Consider the following 18,199-nt stretch of genomic DNA (forward strand, 5'->3'; position numbering starts at 1 on the left):
TTGGTGCTTTCCTGCAAAAGCAGTGACTGCTGTCAGTCTGCAGAATTATAGTGAGGCAGAGGACAGCTGCTGAACAGGAACAAAATGAGTAGTTCACTTGGGAATGGACTTCAGACCAAATCAAAACTATTTGTACACTTTCAGATACCCATCTCATTTCCTGTGTGGTACTCGTCTGTTCCTGCTGTTGGATGTCCTGATGCTTCCAATGCAGAGGAAACTCCAGTGGGCTAAGGAGAGACTTGTGCCTGTCAGCCAGAGCCCAATGGCTCAGTGTGTCAGAGTAATTCTGATAAATACCCAGACTGAGATAATCAAAACCCATCCAGGGATTTGGTTGTTGTCCTACTTATTAATTTTAATGATAATTGAATATCCATGTCGATTACTCAGGCTGTAAGCTCAGCTTCCCTGTGTATTCAATTTCAAAGCACTGCTTCTTCAGAGCCTGGTGTATTTAAGTCAGAGGGGTGGTCTCAGTGTGGACAGGCAGTACAGATAGGCAGGAGTGTGTGTCCTTTGGAGTCTCAGTAAGTAAGTCTGGCAGAGCCTGTTTCTCAGAGCTGCATAAATGTATTGACCTGGCAAATGTCTTTAGCCCCCAGGGGATTTGGTTATGATGCTGCCTGTGTAATATTTGTAAAAGGCTTTTGCTGTGAAGGTGTTGAAGAGAAAGCAGGGAATTTTAAGCAGCCCTTGCTTGGTGTTTGCAAAGCTGTTTTCTTTGATACCAATAGCCCAGGTAAACCTTTTGGACTTCTCTGTTTCTGTCCCTTTTGAGCAAAGCACTTCGGAGAGATTTTTTGCTCGCAGAACTGTCTTGCTCCAGTGCTAACTTGGGGTGTTTCTCAGCACTGCAGTTTGCAGAGGCTGACCTTGCTGAAGCTGGATATGCAGAAGTCCCTGTGCATCTCTCCAGGTGCTGCAGAGGGTCCTTGTCAGAAGCCAGAATCTATGCTGAGCTTTTTTGGTATGTGGGGAGCTTTTCCCAAATGAGTTCCCTGGTGCCTCTGACCCTGCTGGAAGATTCCATAGAGACCCCCATTGATCAAGGGTAAAGAAAACAACTAAATCCAAAACGGGGGCTAATGCTGTAGGTGTCCTGTGTTTTACTGAACTGGGAATGACTTAAATTAGCAAAGTCTTGATTTAAACTGCCTTTAAAGAACAGATTGTCCCCTTCCTTTTCTTCAACCTTTGTTTTGTTTATTTAAAAATAAAGCAGCAAAGAGACAAAATAGAGTCTGAACAATTTTTTTTACACACAGTGCTGCGACCAAAGATACTACTTGGCAAATTTCCTTCCTTTATTGCGCTGCAGAATTTTAAAACTGAGAACTGTTGTTTTTCCTGTATTACAGTAAATACATAAGGAATTAAAATGGTATTAAGGAAGAAAGTTGGGCAACACCCTGCTGTTCAAATATGTTGATTGCAAATCATTGACATTCTAGACATGCTATTTCTGTTTGTTAGCGAGTCACAGTTACAGTGCTGGTGGGGTAAAACAATTGGTTGGGAGAAAGCACAAAGAGAAAAGCACGCTAAGGTGTGGGCTGAAGGTAATGGTGGTGTACCTTCATATGATTTAAGGCCACTGGCTCTGTTAACATTACATAGTTGAATCTCTTGTGGCACATGCGGTGCAGAAACTTGTTCAGGAGTCCTTGGAGCAGGTCTGTAACCTTGATCTGGCCCACAGTGCATCTTCTGGAGAGAGATTTCTTTGAGTGAGTTACCCTCTTGTGATAAGTCCATATCCCTTTGTAGCTTGTACCAACATCCATCTGTCCTTAATGTATGACAAATGAATCTTTTTAGCTCAAATTGTTCAAACTTCAGTTCTCAGTCAATGGGTCTTTCCATGCCTCCTCTTGCTAACTTTACTGGTACATGCTACTCCTCTCTTTCTTCTCCCAACAACTCTTTTCAGGCAAAGAGGCCACAGGCAAGTTAGCTACCTCCCAGCCTTCTCTAATTTTTTAATGGGTTTTTGTGCTGTGAAGTAGGGCTTTGATCTCATGAGTAGCTGTGGACTCTCTTGTGGGACCTTTGCAATTTATTCTAGCTGAAGTGATGCCATTTGAAAAGAAAATGGCTTTCTGAAAGCCATATTAGCAAATTGTTGCTGAAATTAATTCTGAAAGTAAATTAGAAAATTAGTATCTTGTTTGCTCTGTGAGGCAATTGGGAAGAAAATCATCCTTGTGATGGAAACCAGGTAAAAGTGAAAAGGAAATCATAGTGCCTGCTCAGCTGGTTGCTGTGGCAAGTAGGAATTGCAGAACAGTGCAAGATACTCTATGACATGAAAATGTGGGCTAGAGCTGTGCTGAAGACTGTCATTAGAGAACCTGTGGGATGGATATGTGGTAAGGGGAGTCCCTAGGAGGTGGATGTGCTATTAAATGGGTGTACCTACACAGGTTTTGGTAGGAAGACAGTTCCTGTTACAGTGTAAGATATAACCTTGTAGCCTCTTAATGCCCTAGGAAAGGTGGGATTCAGTCCTGGCTCAGCACCAGCTGCTGTGCAAGTAAAGCCAAAAACTTTGCTGCATCTCAGGACTGTGCATCCCTGAGCAGAGAAGACAAAACCAAAATCACCTGAGTGCTTGGATGGCCTGTCTGATTGGTTCAGTTGGCACAAATATGAAAATTCCCCTTTGTGTGTATGAGTGGAAGAGTTCTTTTGGGCCAGGTCCAATGTCACTCGCTCACAAGGCAAGAGGAAGCTATTGAGAAGCAACAAGACGTTTTTGTGTCCTTCCCCTAAATGGCTAATCCCTTTACTTGGTCCAAAATTTCTTTCACTGCTTACTGTTTTAAGTTTCTTTGTGCACAATAATTTATGGATGACAGCAAACATTATTAGAAAGCTTTATGTGTTGCGCACTATGGGGACAACATTTCAGCATCAGAGTACCATTTCTTCAGCAGTCTTCTTTGCAGTGAGTGTGTGTATTGGTAAGAAGAATTATGTCAATTAACCACATAACCTGTAAAAGTGCTGTTTCCTATGGTAATTAGCTCTTCCTTTGAGAACTGTACTTTTAATTTATTTTTCAAAGTACATTCACTCATCCTTTTCCTTTCAAACTTCAACACTTGGTGAAATATGCATCCAGGTTTGCTGAAAGGCGCTGAAGCTGATGAGACAAAAATTGAAATGGGAGTGACTCAATGGTTTAATTGCTAAATAATGATCAAACTGTGGCTGTAATTTCCTCTTAGTGTGAAATGGCCAATCAACCCATTTTGTAGAGTGAGAGCAAGGCCTAGGATAGGGCTGGATAAATAAACATCTGTAGTTTCTGTGCCAAGTGGTGCCTTTCAGGGACTCCTGAAGATTATGTAAAACTTTTTACCAAAAAGTCAGGCTTAAGACAAGAATTATCTTGCCTAGCAATAAAATGCTGTTGCTGCAATTTAACTTGAGTTCTGTCCATAAGCTGGGCAAAATTGAGATGGTTTCATTCAAGGATGAGCCCACTGTGAGAATGTCTCTTTGATAAGCAAGTCCAAAGCCAAGGCCCTTGCCTGTGCCTTTCTGACTGGCCTGCTGGGCTGGCAGGGGAGAAGAAGCACTGAAAGGAAACACCAAAGCCTGGAGCTGTGCAGGATGGCACATCAGAACGTTCAAGGTGGCCAAAATCCAGCAGGTCCATTGCCACCAGGTGTTTACAAACTGCAATCACCTGCCTTAGCCCAAATCTGCTGGAGGAAGGGGTGGTTGGTGGCAATCTGGGTTCTCATAAGGAAATGTAGCCCCTTCCCATGTCCGTATTTTTACTTCCTCTTTCTGCTCTGCCTCTCCGACTTCTAACCTGCCATTAATCCCAGTGTACCCTGGATAGAAAATAGCAGTAGTAAGAGCTTGTAGCTTAACTGAGCAGCCAGAGATGTAGCAATAGACCAATTACTTAATTTTCTATTTAAACTATTTTTGATAGTTTGTTCTTTGAGGAACTGCATGTCTTCAGCATTTCGGTGTTCTTCACTTCTGTGCCTCAGGGACCTGGGTCTGGAAGAGACTCTTACTGTAACCTGGTGAGGGCAATATACATGAATCTTAATTATCTATGTACACACTCTCTACTCCCACATGGCACAGGTATATTGGTGCTAGCTTTAACCCACCGTACTTCTGTGATGAATATATGTGGCTCATCGTGGGCTTGGCTACCTGATCAGATACTTTCTTCTGAAACTTCCTTGCATGCCCCTTATGATGATGAATAATGGTTTGACTCCCATGGCAAGTTCTCACTGTGATTGATTATGCCCTGCCCCCCAACAAGATATCTTCCCTTCTCTTCAAAAGCATTTAATTTAAATTCTGGGAGCTTTTGTTGGTTTAGCAAAAGCAAGCTGATAACAGAACTTTTTTCTCTGTGTATGTGTTGCAGTATTACCATCAAGTTAAGCCGTGGTTTACCTCTTGCTTAAGAAGAAATTTTTTCAGTTTCTTCTGAAAACTTCAGCAGCTTTCCTAGACTTTGCATTATCCCAGCTGATTGCTGGAACAGCATTTATTTTTGCATTGCAGAGATCCCAGCTGGGGATTTAGCACATGATTGTATTTGCTTTCCTAGCCATGGCATGCTGATGTTCAAGTGCTTCTTCTTCCGTGGTTGCCAGACACCAGGAGAGTGTGGAGGTTGCATTGTATGTTGTGTTATATGAAACATGTTCTTTGTGAAATGGTGAGGACACAGGACATCTGTCACAAACAATTGAGCACATCTGTGTTTCTTCAATTCCAGATTAAAAGGAACATTGAGGTCTGGGTTGCATCTTTGTCCAGCAGATTTACACCCGTGTAATTCTGGTGCCTTATTTAAATAGTAACATAAACCTGACACAATGGGAATTAAATCCCATAGAATAAAAAGTAACTAAAAGTTTCATTATGTTGTGGAATAAGCATACCAGGCATCCACATGTATAATTTATTACCTATAGTGGGGTAAGTACTTAACACCAGTTATAATAAACCCATTCTGTTCATTCATTTTTAGATCTTAGCATACTGATTCAGACCTTAACTGAAAGTGAATATACAATCAATGTCAGGCTTTTTATGCAGGTTTAATAATGTAGGCCTGCCAAGGTTCTTTAATTAAATAATTATTCATTGTTCAATCAGAATGGATTGTTTCACTATATGGATTGCAGGCAAGTACATGCAAGATCTACCCTGAACTGATCATGTTTTAGCTGCTTACTGTAATCCTGAGTGATAATCTGTCACACAATAAAACAGGGAAGAAAGTCGCAGTCAGATATTAAAAATGTAGTATCTAATTCTGAGGTGATCAAAGAAAAGCACACTAAGGTGCATTTTGGTGGTGCTGTGAACAAAGTTAGAGCTGTCTGACAAGTGGGAAAAGTGGGTTTTGTAGATGGTTCATATTCAAAAGGACTGTCACCGAACTCAAAGTAAGCTAAGGTGCTCAGCATGTGGGGAATCAGGAAATCTGGTTTTGGGTATTTTACTCATGGCCCCCTGTATTCAGGAGGTGGCAAATGAAGCTGCTAAGGGGAAGTGCAGTAAATTTCGTGTTGTGTGTGTGTGCTACACATGCCAGTTCCCATAGGAGGGTCTGCACAGGCAGAGCAGCCTCCTTGTTCCTTCTGAGAGTGTTGGAAATGCAGGAAATGTGTTTGGCAAGGGGGCTGCTGCTCGTAGCATTGCACAGGGCTGGCTTCAGATGGCCCCTGCTGCCACGGCATGTCATTAATGCAGCTCACAGCAGCTGGACTGAGAGGACTTCAGTGTTTATTAGGGGAATATAATCATTTAAGCCTGAATAAGCTTCAAAGCTCTAATGTGGCTGTTTGGCCAACAGAAATGAGATGTAAATTTGTGCTGAATAGCCACTGATTACAGAAAGATGATTAATGTGAGGTTTAAAATTGATTTATGGGTGCAGTTGTCAAGGCCTAAGCCATGAATGTAATATTATCACTCTGAAAAGCTTTGGGTAGATTAGAGACCAGGGAGCAGTGGCAAAATAATGCATTTGCTGGAGGGTCTGATACGGTGTATGGGCCCTCTGTAGTCTGGTCAAATTCGTGTACGCCTGAGAGGTTAGGCTTTGCCAGTGCAGCACGTGGATAATTGTGTCACTTTCCTGAAATACTAGAAAACCAGGAAGTTTAATCTGTTTTGCTTTCATTAAATGCACTTTTAGATCAAGTACTTTTTCTCTTTTACTGGAAACTCTTAAATGTGTATGCACTTTCAAGGAATTAGAAAAAGCCAATGACCATCATAACGATTAAGATTTTAGTTTAGTTTTTGCTAAGTTTTGCTGTTCTGTGCATTAAGAAGAAACCAAATACTTTGTGTTATTTCAGTTGTAGTAAACAGAATCACCCCATAGATCTTGATTTGTTTAAATATTAGGTCAACATTAAAGTAACAAGAAAAACTTCCTTTCTTCCTGCTTTTCAAAGTTGTTCTGTGAAACTTTTGGTATCATCAGATGATAAATAATGTGAATAATATCCCAAAAGCTTTGAAAATCCAAGCATTTGGTTATAAACCTAACATTTATGTCCTGCTCTGAGTCCTTCTGAAAATCTGGCTCTGTCAGCCTCCCAGTGTTAAACCATGTGGTGTCAATACTGTTTGTTCTGGCCTTTGTTAAATTGCTCTGCAATGAGTGTAACATTAGGCAGTGAAAAATGATTTAATGGTATTGTGTTTCTTCATTGCTTCTTTCACGCTCGTCTCCATTGTCTTCCCCTCAATTGCCAGTCTGTGATGTGAAATGGATGTTTTAATTCAGATGTACAGAGGATTTCCAACCTTTAAAAAAATAAACCTGTGTGAGGGGAGGGGGCCTTCCAGCCAGCACGCGGCTTTGTTCTGGGAAGGGGGTCGGCGCAGTGCCTGATTAGGCATGCTGAGGAGGGGCTGGTGCTCCTTGTCATTCCAGTTCCGCTGGCCTCCAGCTGGGTTCTCATTCCATTTGGATTCTGGTGGTGACATCTTTCATTGATCATGCAAATTGTCAAAGTCTGAGCTAAACTTCAGTCCCATTTTCTTTTTTTTCCCCCCATGTATCTTGGCGTGCAGACTGAAAAGTCTAGGTGACTTTGTCCTGATGTTTCTCCATTTCTCAACAGCTTGAATTGTGCAGGTTTCTGAACAGAAAACATGTTTCATAAGCATGTACTGAAAGTAATTTTTAAGGTTTTAAATGTTCTTTCTTATCCATTTTCTTGGGTGGTACTTTGTGTAGCAAATTGCTGCTTGTGTTTTGAGATGCTATCACAGCTTTCCAGAAATCTCCATTGTTTCTCAGCTAGTTAGTGGTGCAGAGCAATCCAGGAATTGTCAGCACTTTTGCCTTATAGGGAGTTTCACTGAGAAGTCTCCTGCACAGCCTGCTGCAGAAATTGAAGGTGTGGCAGCAAACCTTGAGTGAATACTACAAATAAAAAGTCATGTTGAAAATTTGTTCAAGTAGTAAACTCAAATGTTTACACAACAGGAGTTGATGATTATGGAGTTCTCCATGTAAATTTAGGTGACTGATAAAGTCTTCACATGTAGCTCTTCTAGAGAGGAGCAGTCATGCTTTACCTCATGGTTTCAGTGTGGGGCTCTCCTGTTTGGTGTTTTCCCTCAGCTCTGAGCAGTGTGATGGTGTGAGAACCTTTCTTGGTTCTCAAGAACTCAATGCAGGAGGAGGATTTCTAGCAGTCCTGATTGCACACAGGATGATGAAAGGTTGACCTGGGTGGAATTAAAAATATCCAAAACACTGTAAGATACCAAAGTACCCACCCAGATGCTTAAGCTCTCAGTTCTAAAAGTTTCATTTTTTGAAAGCTGATGTCTGCTGATGAGCTGTTCTGAGTATTGGAATGTGCAGTTGGCAGCAGTGGAGTTAGGATGGAGCGTGGTGGTGCTGTGAACATTCACCCAGCCCATTTTCAGTGTAGTTTTTTTTTTTTTATAGTGGAGATGAAACATCAATTATCTCCCCATCTTTGCTATTCACTCTCCTGCCCTTTGTCAGAGTGCAAAGCCAAATGTGAAACCTTGGCACCGAGTGAAATTGAGTCTTGTTAACTCTTGATGCAGTGGGGAGTAGCCTTTAACATGAAGCAAGGCCCTTTTTCTCCTCTTGGCATTTTTGCTGCCCACACATGGCAAGGGGTCATCCAGAAGCATATCTGGCAGTTCCTGTGACTCTGCTGAGGTGAGGATTTGCCCTTTCAGTGGGAGGTGGTTGGAGGGGGTGGTAATGGAAGTGACTTTCTAAGTTTGCTTTCTGCTAGGTAACTATCACACGTGGGCTAGGGAATATGTGTTTGGCTAATATAGAAATGGAAAAAAAAAATTCACTAGTCTGATGTGGCACATCTCAAAATCATGCTTTAAATTGCCGGTTCATACCTCTTTGCTATTTGCTTCCTCCACTTATGTTTTAGTGTATGAAAAATGATCCTTAGCTTCTTGCTGGGAAATCTCCAGTAATGAGCGAGGAAACTCATATTTACTTCAGCTAATTGACCTCAGGATATTCTGAAGCTGTGTGTTAACCGGACTATGCAGCTTAGTGACCAGAGTGGCATTGTAAGAAACAGCAGGAAACTGCAATCCAGTAGTAAAATAAGAAGAGCAGCCCAAAAGTAGCCCATATCATTATTATTTTTTGTTTTATTTTCCTGGTTGGAGAAATTGGGAGTGTGCCAAGCCACCAGAAAATGTTAAGATCCTTCTTCAGAGACTCAGCTTTCATTAGGCCAGATTTCCGCCTGAGTAGGGAGATTAATCAGATGCTTTCTGTCCTCTGTTATCCATTATGCTTTTTGCTTGACTGGTAACTGCTGTCAGTAGGAATATATATCTGTATGTATAAATGTCTCAGTTGTAAAATTGCCATCCAAATGAGGCTTGAGCCTTGGGTGGGGGCACTGTCAGATGTATGGAAATAGCAAGATCCCAGACAGTTGCAACTGCTTCTGGTATTTAAAGGTTTTAGTAAACTCTTGCCAAATGTTGTTTGCATAGAACTCAATGCGGTTTCTTTTTGACATGGGCTCCTGCCTGAAAATGAGCTCCAAAGCCCCTAAAACCAGGCTGAGGAAGTGTAAAAAAAACTTCACCTTTTGCATTATAAAAGTGGATTTTGGTATTGGAAAAGTTTGCACAAGTAATAATTTTTTTGTGGTTTGGTAGCCAAAATTTAAAATTGCGTTTGAGGCTGAAAGAAGTACTTTGTATTACTCCAGAACAGTTTTTTCATAATTTTTTTTTATCTGGCCTCTATTTTGTTTAAACTCAAGAAGAGAAGATGGTAAAGACAAGGTTTGTGAGGCTCTCAAAATAACTGGTTTCTCTTTTACTAAATTTTTTTTTGCTCCCTCCCCTTCTTTCCTGACTTGATCCAAGTACATGAATTGCTCTGGTTTCCTGATTATTTGTACTTCAAGTTTGTGATTTACTGGGAAAAGTGATGTGGCTCTAGTTGGTGTCCTTGCACCCTTTGGTGCAGGGCAGCAGAGGAGAAGCTGCTGACCTGTCCCAGTGAGCAGGCACCCTGCCCCAAAGCAAAAATTGGGTCTTAAACCTGTGTGGTTACCCTGGCAGAAAGGCTTAAAAACTATTGCACAAGAGTGCTGTTTTAAGCACTGGTACTGGTGGAAAAAGCTGGACAATTATTTTGATGTCTCTGCGCTGCTCACCCATTGCAAAGAGCGGGGTTGCAAACAAACATGCAGCATTGTTCCAGGTTACTGCATTTTTCTGCTGCTTGAGAGTGGTTTGGATCACTGTGCCTTGCTGTGAGGGGTACTACCCCAGGCCTCTCAAGCTCTCATCCAGGTGCTGGTGGACTCTGCCATGACCAGTAGGTCGCAGAGGTTATGCATGCACCTCTTGCCAATGCCAGTGTTCAAGACAGAACTCTTGCTCCTGCCGGTCACTGTTGTAGAGGGAGCCAAAAGTAACATGACTTTTTTGGGTGCTGTGTCTTTTGTGGTCTTGTTCTTTGAGCAAGCAAAACCCATTTAATGAAGACTGAAACACCTCAAGCAAAATCAGGCTCTTGCTTAATCCTACACCTCCTGAGCTGAAAATCTGAGCAATGCCACATATCAGCTTCTGTTGATAACACTGGCAATATTTGGTGGCAGGATTCCCCTGAAACAGGGACTGGCCTGTTTGTAAGTGCTGTTTTGCAATAGGCAAGATAGTGACAAAGTCAGCCCTATTTTACAGCTAGCACAGCGCTGCAAAACCTTCTGCAGTGCAGAAGAAAAGATGTGTAGTGCTCTGCCTGGCTTTCACTGGAGATTTAGCCTTATGTGACCTCACTGAAGTCACTGAAACTGCGCAGAGGAAAGCCTGCTGCTTGTTTGCTTTGGCTGTGTAATACGATAGCAAGTGGAAACCAGCAGGTAGCTAAAAAAAAAATAACAAACCCACAAGTTTTTGGGTTTTGTGATGGGAGGGAAGAAGCAGATTGCAAGATAAAGTTGAGTAGCAGGAGGGAGCATTTGTGAGGGAGCTAAGCTGGAGGCTATTGATTGGCAGCCAGGTCTTAACATCAGCTGCATAAAAGGAAATCGAAGAGTCTGCCCAAATGTTACCAGGATGAAAGGCAGGATAAATGGTACTGAGCTGAACACCAGGCTGGTTTGCCCTTCTGAAAGGGCGTCAGGTGTCCCCTTTTCACTTGGCATAGGGATTGCAGAGCACCATGTCACACTGTCCTCTGCATCAGTATGTGCTCGTGGTGGCCTTGACAGCAGCATTTTGAGGTAAAATTGCCCTTCTGTGGGCAAAGCACATAGAGTATCTCTGATGCTTTCACACATTCAAAGCCTGAGATCAGAGATCTGTGCCAGGCTTGCTTTTTCCAAAAGAAAAAAGATAAAATACGTAAATCCTTTTCTAGTTTTACATCTTTGTGCCAGCAGATACCTGAGTTAACACGCATATGTTGCAGAGTTCTGTGTGGCAGGATGGAAAATTAAATAGGAGAGGATGAGGCTTCTTGTAGCATGGAGCCTGTGAAATATGTAGTGGGAAGAGAGGCAGATTCACCACCCTTGGAGTGAGGGAGTCCTGATGGGAAGGTTTCAGGTAAGTCTTAGGAACACTTTTGCTTAATGATCTTAAGCTTCCTTTCCCTCTTAAGTTAGCTAGGATTTTGCTAAATGCCTAATTTCTTTTTCAGCAGTGCAAGGATGTGTGGAACTAGGAAGAAGGCTTGAAATGTCTGTATTGCCTTTAGTGGATGCTAAAGAAAGTGAATGAGTCAGTGAAGACCAGTAACAAAAATTAGTACTGCAACCCCCCCTCCCCTCAAAACCAAATAAACAAAAGCTCTGAAATGTTCATCCCTGCTGTCAGTATTTGGTTTTGGGGCAGCAGCCTTTCGCTGTGCTGTGGTAGCAAATTGCACTCCTGGAATCTCCGAGATTAGAAACAAGCCTGAGTAGCAGACAGCTGGTGAATGTGTTTTAAAATTGTGCATTTAACCCAAGGCTGCTCCACTGAATGCTTTTTTAACTCTTATATCTTTAGTTAGATGTGTGATATCTTTGGCCTTTTTCTAGACAGGCAGCCTGTATGAACTGTGTGTTTCCTATTGATGGAGCTGCATTTTCACTTGCCAACAATAGTGTGCTGGAAATTTCTGATTCAGAAATAGGTCTTCTATAAATGATTTAACATCAGGCCATTGAAATGCATTTGTGTTTTCCTTCTTAGGGCTATTAAAGATGTAGAGAAAACATTTACCACCAAATTAATGGTTGCACTTTTGTTTTAATCCTGCAGATGGGGTTGATTTATATATCAAAAAAAATGTGCTGCAGAGAGGAATTATAACATTACACAATTTTTCAGTTGTACTTAATTTTTTTTCATGCCAGTAATTTTCATCTAGATGCTGTCTCTTTAATGTGGTGGGATTTCTTTCTCATTAACTGTAAGGCACTGCATGTCATCCTGTGCTTTGTATTTCTTTGCTGGCTGAAATATTTCTCTGAGGTCTGTAGTGACTAGGAGGCTGGGACCAGGCAGAAGGTGCAGGGGCTCTTACTGGCATCTCCATCTCACGGAGGGATGTAAAAACAGAAGGGTGGCAGCTTGCCTGCAGTCTCTGGGTGCAGGCAGATCCAGCTGAAGAGAAAGGAAAGGGTGTAGTCCTACATGCAGATAGGGGAGAAGAAGATTAAATGATAGAGCAGAGATTTTGCACAATACTGGCTGCTCTGATAAAATCTAGTTGACTTTCCCTTTAGGATTATACAGAGATAAGCAGCCTTAGCTCATTAGCACCTCCCCTTTCTCATGCTCTGATGATTGCTTTAGGTTTGATGGCAGGTGGTGATGGCAGGATTTGCTCTGATCTGGGGAGCAGTACTGGAAGTGCAGCACATCTTGAAGCCGGAGATGTTAGGCCGTGTGCCATTTCTTGCAGCTGAGATAAGGCTCTGGCACAGTTCATTGATGTATTTATGCTTGGACCTTTATCCTCATGGTGTTTAGTGCTCTCAGTGCATGAAAGCAACCATTAGAATCACAGCATTTTGTTTTTCAACAAATGAACTTTGTACTCGCTCCCAAAAGCACAACTCCTGAAGCAGCAGTGGAAATGAGCTTAAGTGCATAACTCTGGGGAGCATCACGGTTGGGTCCTTGAAAACTGACCTGGCAAGTATGAAAAAAGTCAAGTGATGTTTTTCAGCATGCCTTCAAGTTAGGTCACTAATGATATTACTGCAACATCACAGTCATTGTAAATGTCAGTTCTGTTAAAGAAATACACACTAATGCTCTTTAGATGGTGCACAGCGTTTTACTGTGTACCTTGCAGCCATCCATAAATATCTCCATGTGATGAAACTGGTCTGAGCCATTTCCAGTGCTGAGATGCTTTGCCCCACTTCCTGCTGGAAGTTAACACTTACTCATGTATGCTTGTTGGTGTGAGCAGTTGTTTGAGTGATCCTTGGACCTTCAGCCAGAAAAAAGCAAAGTTAAAGTCATTATGTCTTTCCTGGGCAATACTGGGATGTGCTCATCTGTCCCCTGGGCTGGTTTGGCAGGGACCCCTCTGTGGATTGTGGGAAGTGGAGGGTTACTCTCCCTTTTCACCAAAAGGAGAATCACCACCATCTTTATAAAAATAGGACTTCACCTTTATATAGTATTATGCTTTAACCCCAGCTGGCAGCTGAGCACCTACAGCCCCTCTCTCATTCCCCCCAGTGAGTGAGCAAATCAAAAGGGTAAAAGTGAGAACTCATGACTTGGGATAAAAATGCTACAATAGGTAAAGTAAAAGCTGCATGCACAAGCAAAGCAAACCAAGGAATTAATTTACCTCTCCCGTGGGCTGGCTGGTGTTTTGCCATTTCCAGGTAAGCAGGGTGGAACTCTCATTACAATTCCTGTTCATGGACCAGACCATTTGGGGTAATGTTGCAATGAACTCCTCTCTTTGCTCCTGCTCCTTTTTTGGTCTTAGCCACAGACTTCAGTCCCTTAGGATTTTACCTGCTCAAAGTGGAGCCTTGTCTATGTGCCACAGTCTCTTCAGGGGTGTACCTGCTGCAACACCAACATGACCACAGCCACAGATGCTTTGAGATGCACCTGCTCCAGCAGGAATGGATCCACAGCTGCTTAGGGCTGCTCTCCCACATGGACTAACCCCAGGTCACATTCCTGTCAACCTGAGCTCACACTGCAGCTGCAGCATATCCAGTGTAGCATCACAGACACATCAGGGATGGCCTGGGCATTTGCCAGCCTGGTGCTCTGTCACTGCTGACATCAGGATGTGGCCAGGCCTGGCAGAGTAACATGGTCAGCAGTTCAGCAAGCAGCAGAACCAAGGAGCAGGCACTTACAAGCCCCAGGCTTTGGTGTGCAGTGAGGCAATCAAGCCCCATGGCAAGCCCAGGAGCCAGTCAATGAATAGCTCAACAACAGTAACAGCTATAACTTCAATCTAGCACCTTCAGATCAAACCTGTCGTTATCTCAAACCCTTCCAGCCCCACACTGGCCATCAAAAGGACTGTTGTGGTTTAACCCCAGCTGGCAGCTAAGCACCACAGAGCCACTCCTTCACTTTCCCTGCAAAGAATGAGGGAGAAATCAGAAGGGTAAAAGTGAGAAAACTCATGGGTTAAGAAAAGACATTAAAATAGGTAAAGCAACAGCCACACACACAAGTGAAGTAAACCAAAATATTCCTTGGGAACACCACTTCCCATGGGCAGGCAGGTGTTCAGCTATCGCCATGAAAGCAGGACTTCCTCACATATAATGGTGACTTGCAAAAGCAAATGCCATGATTCTTCCTGTTCCCAGTTCTTTCTTCTTGCCCCAGTTTTATGTGCGGAGCATGACACCATATGGCCTGGAATATCCCTTGGCCATGTGGATCAGCTGTCCCAGGTGTGTCCTCTCCCAGCTTCTTGTGCACCCCCAGCGCCTCCTTGCTGGTGGGATGGGCTGTGAGGCAGAAAAGGCCTTTGACTAGTGTAAGTGCTGCTCAGCAGTCACTGAAACATCTCTATGTCATCAACAGTGTTTCTAGCACAATCCCAAAGGTAGCTCCATATGAGCTACTATGAAGAGGGTTAACTCTATCCTAGCTGAAACTAGACAAATTCACTTGGAAGTATATATGTACAGTATATTTATTACTCAAATTAACCATGCTAGTTGATGGATGGTGTTTTTCCTGCTTCTTATTTCATATATCAAACCCTTCCTATTTACTGGAACATAGAAAATCTAGCTGCTGAATTATTCTGTGTTGCATACTTTTATTTTTTCTCAGTCACTCTCCTGGTAATTGTTAATTGCCTCTCCTAAAGTCAGGCATGAATCCTGCACAGATCTGCGTGGCTTTCACTGCAGACACATCTTTGTCCAATTCTGTGGTGCTGCCCAGTGACAATTACATCTTAATCAGGGTTGTGGCCTGTTTAAGCCCACAAGAGATACAAAAAAGGGTTACAAATGAAAGTCCTACTTGCCATGGAAAAAATGTCTTTGGGTTAGGTTCCTTTCTTGGAAGACTGGTGGTGCATGTGGACTCTGCACATCACAATGGGGATGTCTTCCTGCACGAGTCCCCACTTTCACATCCCTGGCTAGGCAGGAGAAGAAATGTTTTTCTGATGGTGGTGTTTGCAATTCATTTCTGACTGTACCATCAGGTTAGGTTCTCATGTCACTTGTTGCTGCTGTTTTAATTTAAAATGTGAGAACAACAGTTTCATTTTAAAAACATATCTTGTTGTTACATTGACTCTGAGGGTGTTCTATCTCAGCTCTTCAGTAATGGCATCTGGGCTGAGAACACTCTCAATAGTATCTCAGGATGTATTTCCACAGAAAAAGTTTGGCCTTTGGCCCTTAGAAGATATGCAGCCTGAAACAGGAGTACCTTTGAATTATGCTCTGTGCGTTTCCTTTGTGCTGCATCCTCAGCTGTGACCAGGTGTGTGCAGCAATGCTGAGCAGAGGATGGAGCAGGTGTTGGGTGGCAGATGAGTGGGTCAAAAGTAGAAGGGAACAAAACTGAAACCAGCACTGGCTCTCCTGGGTTCTTTGCTGCACTTAGATGGTTAATCTAATCTCTTAATGCAATACTATGGTCGTCAAAAGCAGAGCAAACTCTAATGTGTATCTGTGGTAGGCACAGTTGTGACGCTGCTGACTCTGAGCTGCACCAGGAGAAACGTTTCTTCCAAGTGCTGCCCTTCAGAGCATGGCTAAAATAAAATGAACAAACAGTTGCTGCAATTCCCACAAAACTGCAAAAAAGTTGCCTGAAGCTCTGATTAAAAATCTGTGTAGCACATAAACAGCTCAAGATTTGCAGTTCCCTGTAACCTGTATTGGAAGTAATCTTCTCTTCGCCTGAGCAAGAACTACACTGACTAGTGCACTTGGGGATAGCAAAGGCTCATTTATTTAGTGTATCACTCCACTGATTTTCTGGCATGGTGTTTGGTGGGGGAGAATAGCTTGTAGAAGTGTGTTTTTCGTTATGTGGGGCAGTGATTTGAGGATGTGGTAGAAAGGAGCCTGGGGGCATGGGGACAGACGAACCATGGATGCATTGGAAAAGCTCACAGAAATGGCCCCATCTGCTTTTGTTTTGTTTCCTAACTTAATAGTAGTGGACAAACCCAGCAATATGTTTTCCCACTTTTGAACTGTCTAAAACAAAGGGTTTTAACTAGCATCCTTTTCTATTTATAAAGGATCATTTATCTGACTTTACCAGGAATGTATCAAGCCTCTAGTACAGAAAGCTTGGCAATTAAAACATTTCTTTCCCCTGCAAGTTCTGAGTTCTGAAACCCAAGATGCTCTTTAGATGGGAAAGCTGAGAGTTGTGACTGTTTTAAAAAGTACTTTTCCTTTTTATACAGTGGGAAGAAATTGGCGAGGTGGATGAAAACTACGCTCCGATACACACATACCAAGTATGCAAGGTAATGGAACAGAATCAGAACAACTGGCTTCTGACCAGCTGGATCTCTAATGAGGGGGCATCTCGCATCTTCATCGAGCTCAAATTCACCCTGAGGGACTGTAACAGCCTTCCAGGAGGACTTGGGACCTGCAAGGAGACTTTCAACATGTATTACTTTGAATCCGATGATGAAGATGGGAGGAACATCAAAGAAAACCAGTACATCAAGATTGACACCATTGCTGCTGACGAGAGCTTCACCGAGTTAGACCTCGGCGACAGAGTGATGAAGCTCAACACGGAGGTGCGGGACGTTGGGCCCCTGACAAAGAAGGGATTTTACCTGGCTTTCCAGGACGTGGGCGCCTGCATTGCCCTGGTCTCCGTGCGCGTGTACTACAAGAAGTGCCCGTCAGTGATCCGCAACCTGGCGCGCTTCCCCGACACCATCACGGGGGCGGATTCCTCGCAGCTCCTGGAGGTGTCGGGTGTCTGCATCAACCACTCGGTGACCGAGGAGGCACCCAAGATGCACTGCAGCGCCGAGGGGGAATGGCTGGTGCCCATCGGGAAGTGCTTGTGCAAGGCAGGCTATGAGGAGAAGAACAACACCTGCCAAGGTAAGGGTTGGCAGGGAGGGCGCTGTGCTGAGCTTCCAAGAGGGTGGGCAGCTGGGCTTTCTTCTCTTCCATGGCTTTTGTGCCTGGTTGAGTTGGCAGTGGTGGGTCAGGTTCTCACTTCCACCGAGGTCCTTTGAGTAAGAGTTGCAGCAGGAAGACAGAGGCCTGGGCTGGATGTCATGGCACTTGACACCCCGTGTGCAGGTGCTTCTGGTGCTGCCAACAAGGAGAATCTGGCATTCTTCTATTACCTTTGGAGCACTGTACTATTGGGTCCACGAGGCAATTGTAGTCTTATCTGTTATTTAGAGATTTATGTTATTTTTCCTCAGTATCAGGTTTTCCTTATGAGTCTTAGAAGCCCGGTTTCTTTATTTTCTGGACTGTACCCAGGAATGTTTGAAGTTAATCTCTCTATAGAAGATGCATTTTGTTTTTTTATTTGGAGGAGTGTGTTTTTCTGTCTTTATCACTCTATGGGGGGCTGGGTATTTGATGTGGTGTGAGTTGATTGATTTTCCTCTCTGGTAAATAATTTAATACAAAGCTGCTCGGCTGTTCAGAGTTAAACTTAAAGCCCCACTGATAAAAATGCTTCCATATGTGCTGAAGTTTTCCCACAAGTAGATGGCTGAAGTTCCCAGATTGCTGGTCAGCATAGTCTCCTGAATCATCAGAGGCCTTGTGCAAGAGATCTAGAGTATCTAAAGCTCAAGACTTAAAAAAGAATATTTACAAAGAACAACAGTGTACTCTGAGTGTACAATATCATTTTGTGGTTTGCTGTATTACATGCTTATTTATAAAATTTGCCCTTCTGTTGCAAAAATGTAGCAGGTAGCCTAAAACTAATTTGCTTGCAAAAGAGAAGGTAAACAATGATATCAATACAGTTTGCTCTTTGCAAAATTAATACGTATTGGTTATCGGTTCTATCTCAATTGGCTTGTCTTTGCAGACACTTAATAATGGATTGTAATAGATACTGTGGGGAAGGCAGAGGAATTCCACTTCAGCTGAAGTCTGTGTTGCATTTTCTCTTCACCTCACTCCAGACACTGATTATTGTTTGTAGTGCAGTACAAAGAATAGATCAGTGC

General features: G+C 43.0%; 1 protein-coding gene across 7 annotated transcripts in view; it reads left to right on the forward strand.

Annotated features, from left to right (window-relative positions):
* Positions 1-18,199, forward strand: part of EPHA5 (EPH receptor A5) — a 192,951-nt gene that overhangs the window by 26,967 nt on the left and 147,785 nt on the right. For all 7 annotated transcript variants that reach the window (XM_058024732.1, XM_058024735.1, XM_058024734.1 and 4 more), the window contains exon 3: positions 16,436-17,099. In XM_058024732.1, coding sequence (XP_057880715.1) covers positions 16,436-17,099 — 664 coding nt within the window. The remainder of the gene's footprint in view (positions 1-16,435; positions 17,100-18,199) is intronic.

The sequence above is a fragment of the Melospiza georgiana genome, chromosome 5 (genome assembly GCF_028018845.1).
Source record: "Melospiza georgiana isolate bMelGeo1 chromosome 5, bMelGeo1.pri, whole genome shotgun sequence".
In the NCBI taxonomy this organism is placed as follows: domain Eukaryota; kingdom Metazoa; phylum Chordata; class Aves; order Passeriformes; family Passerellidae; genus Melospiza; species Melospiza georgiana.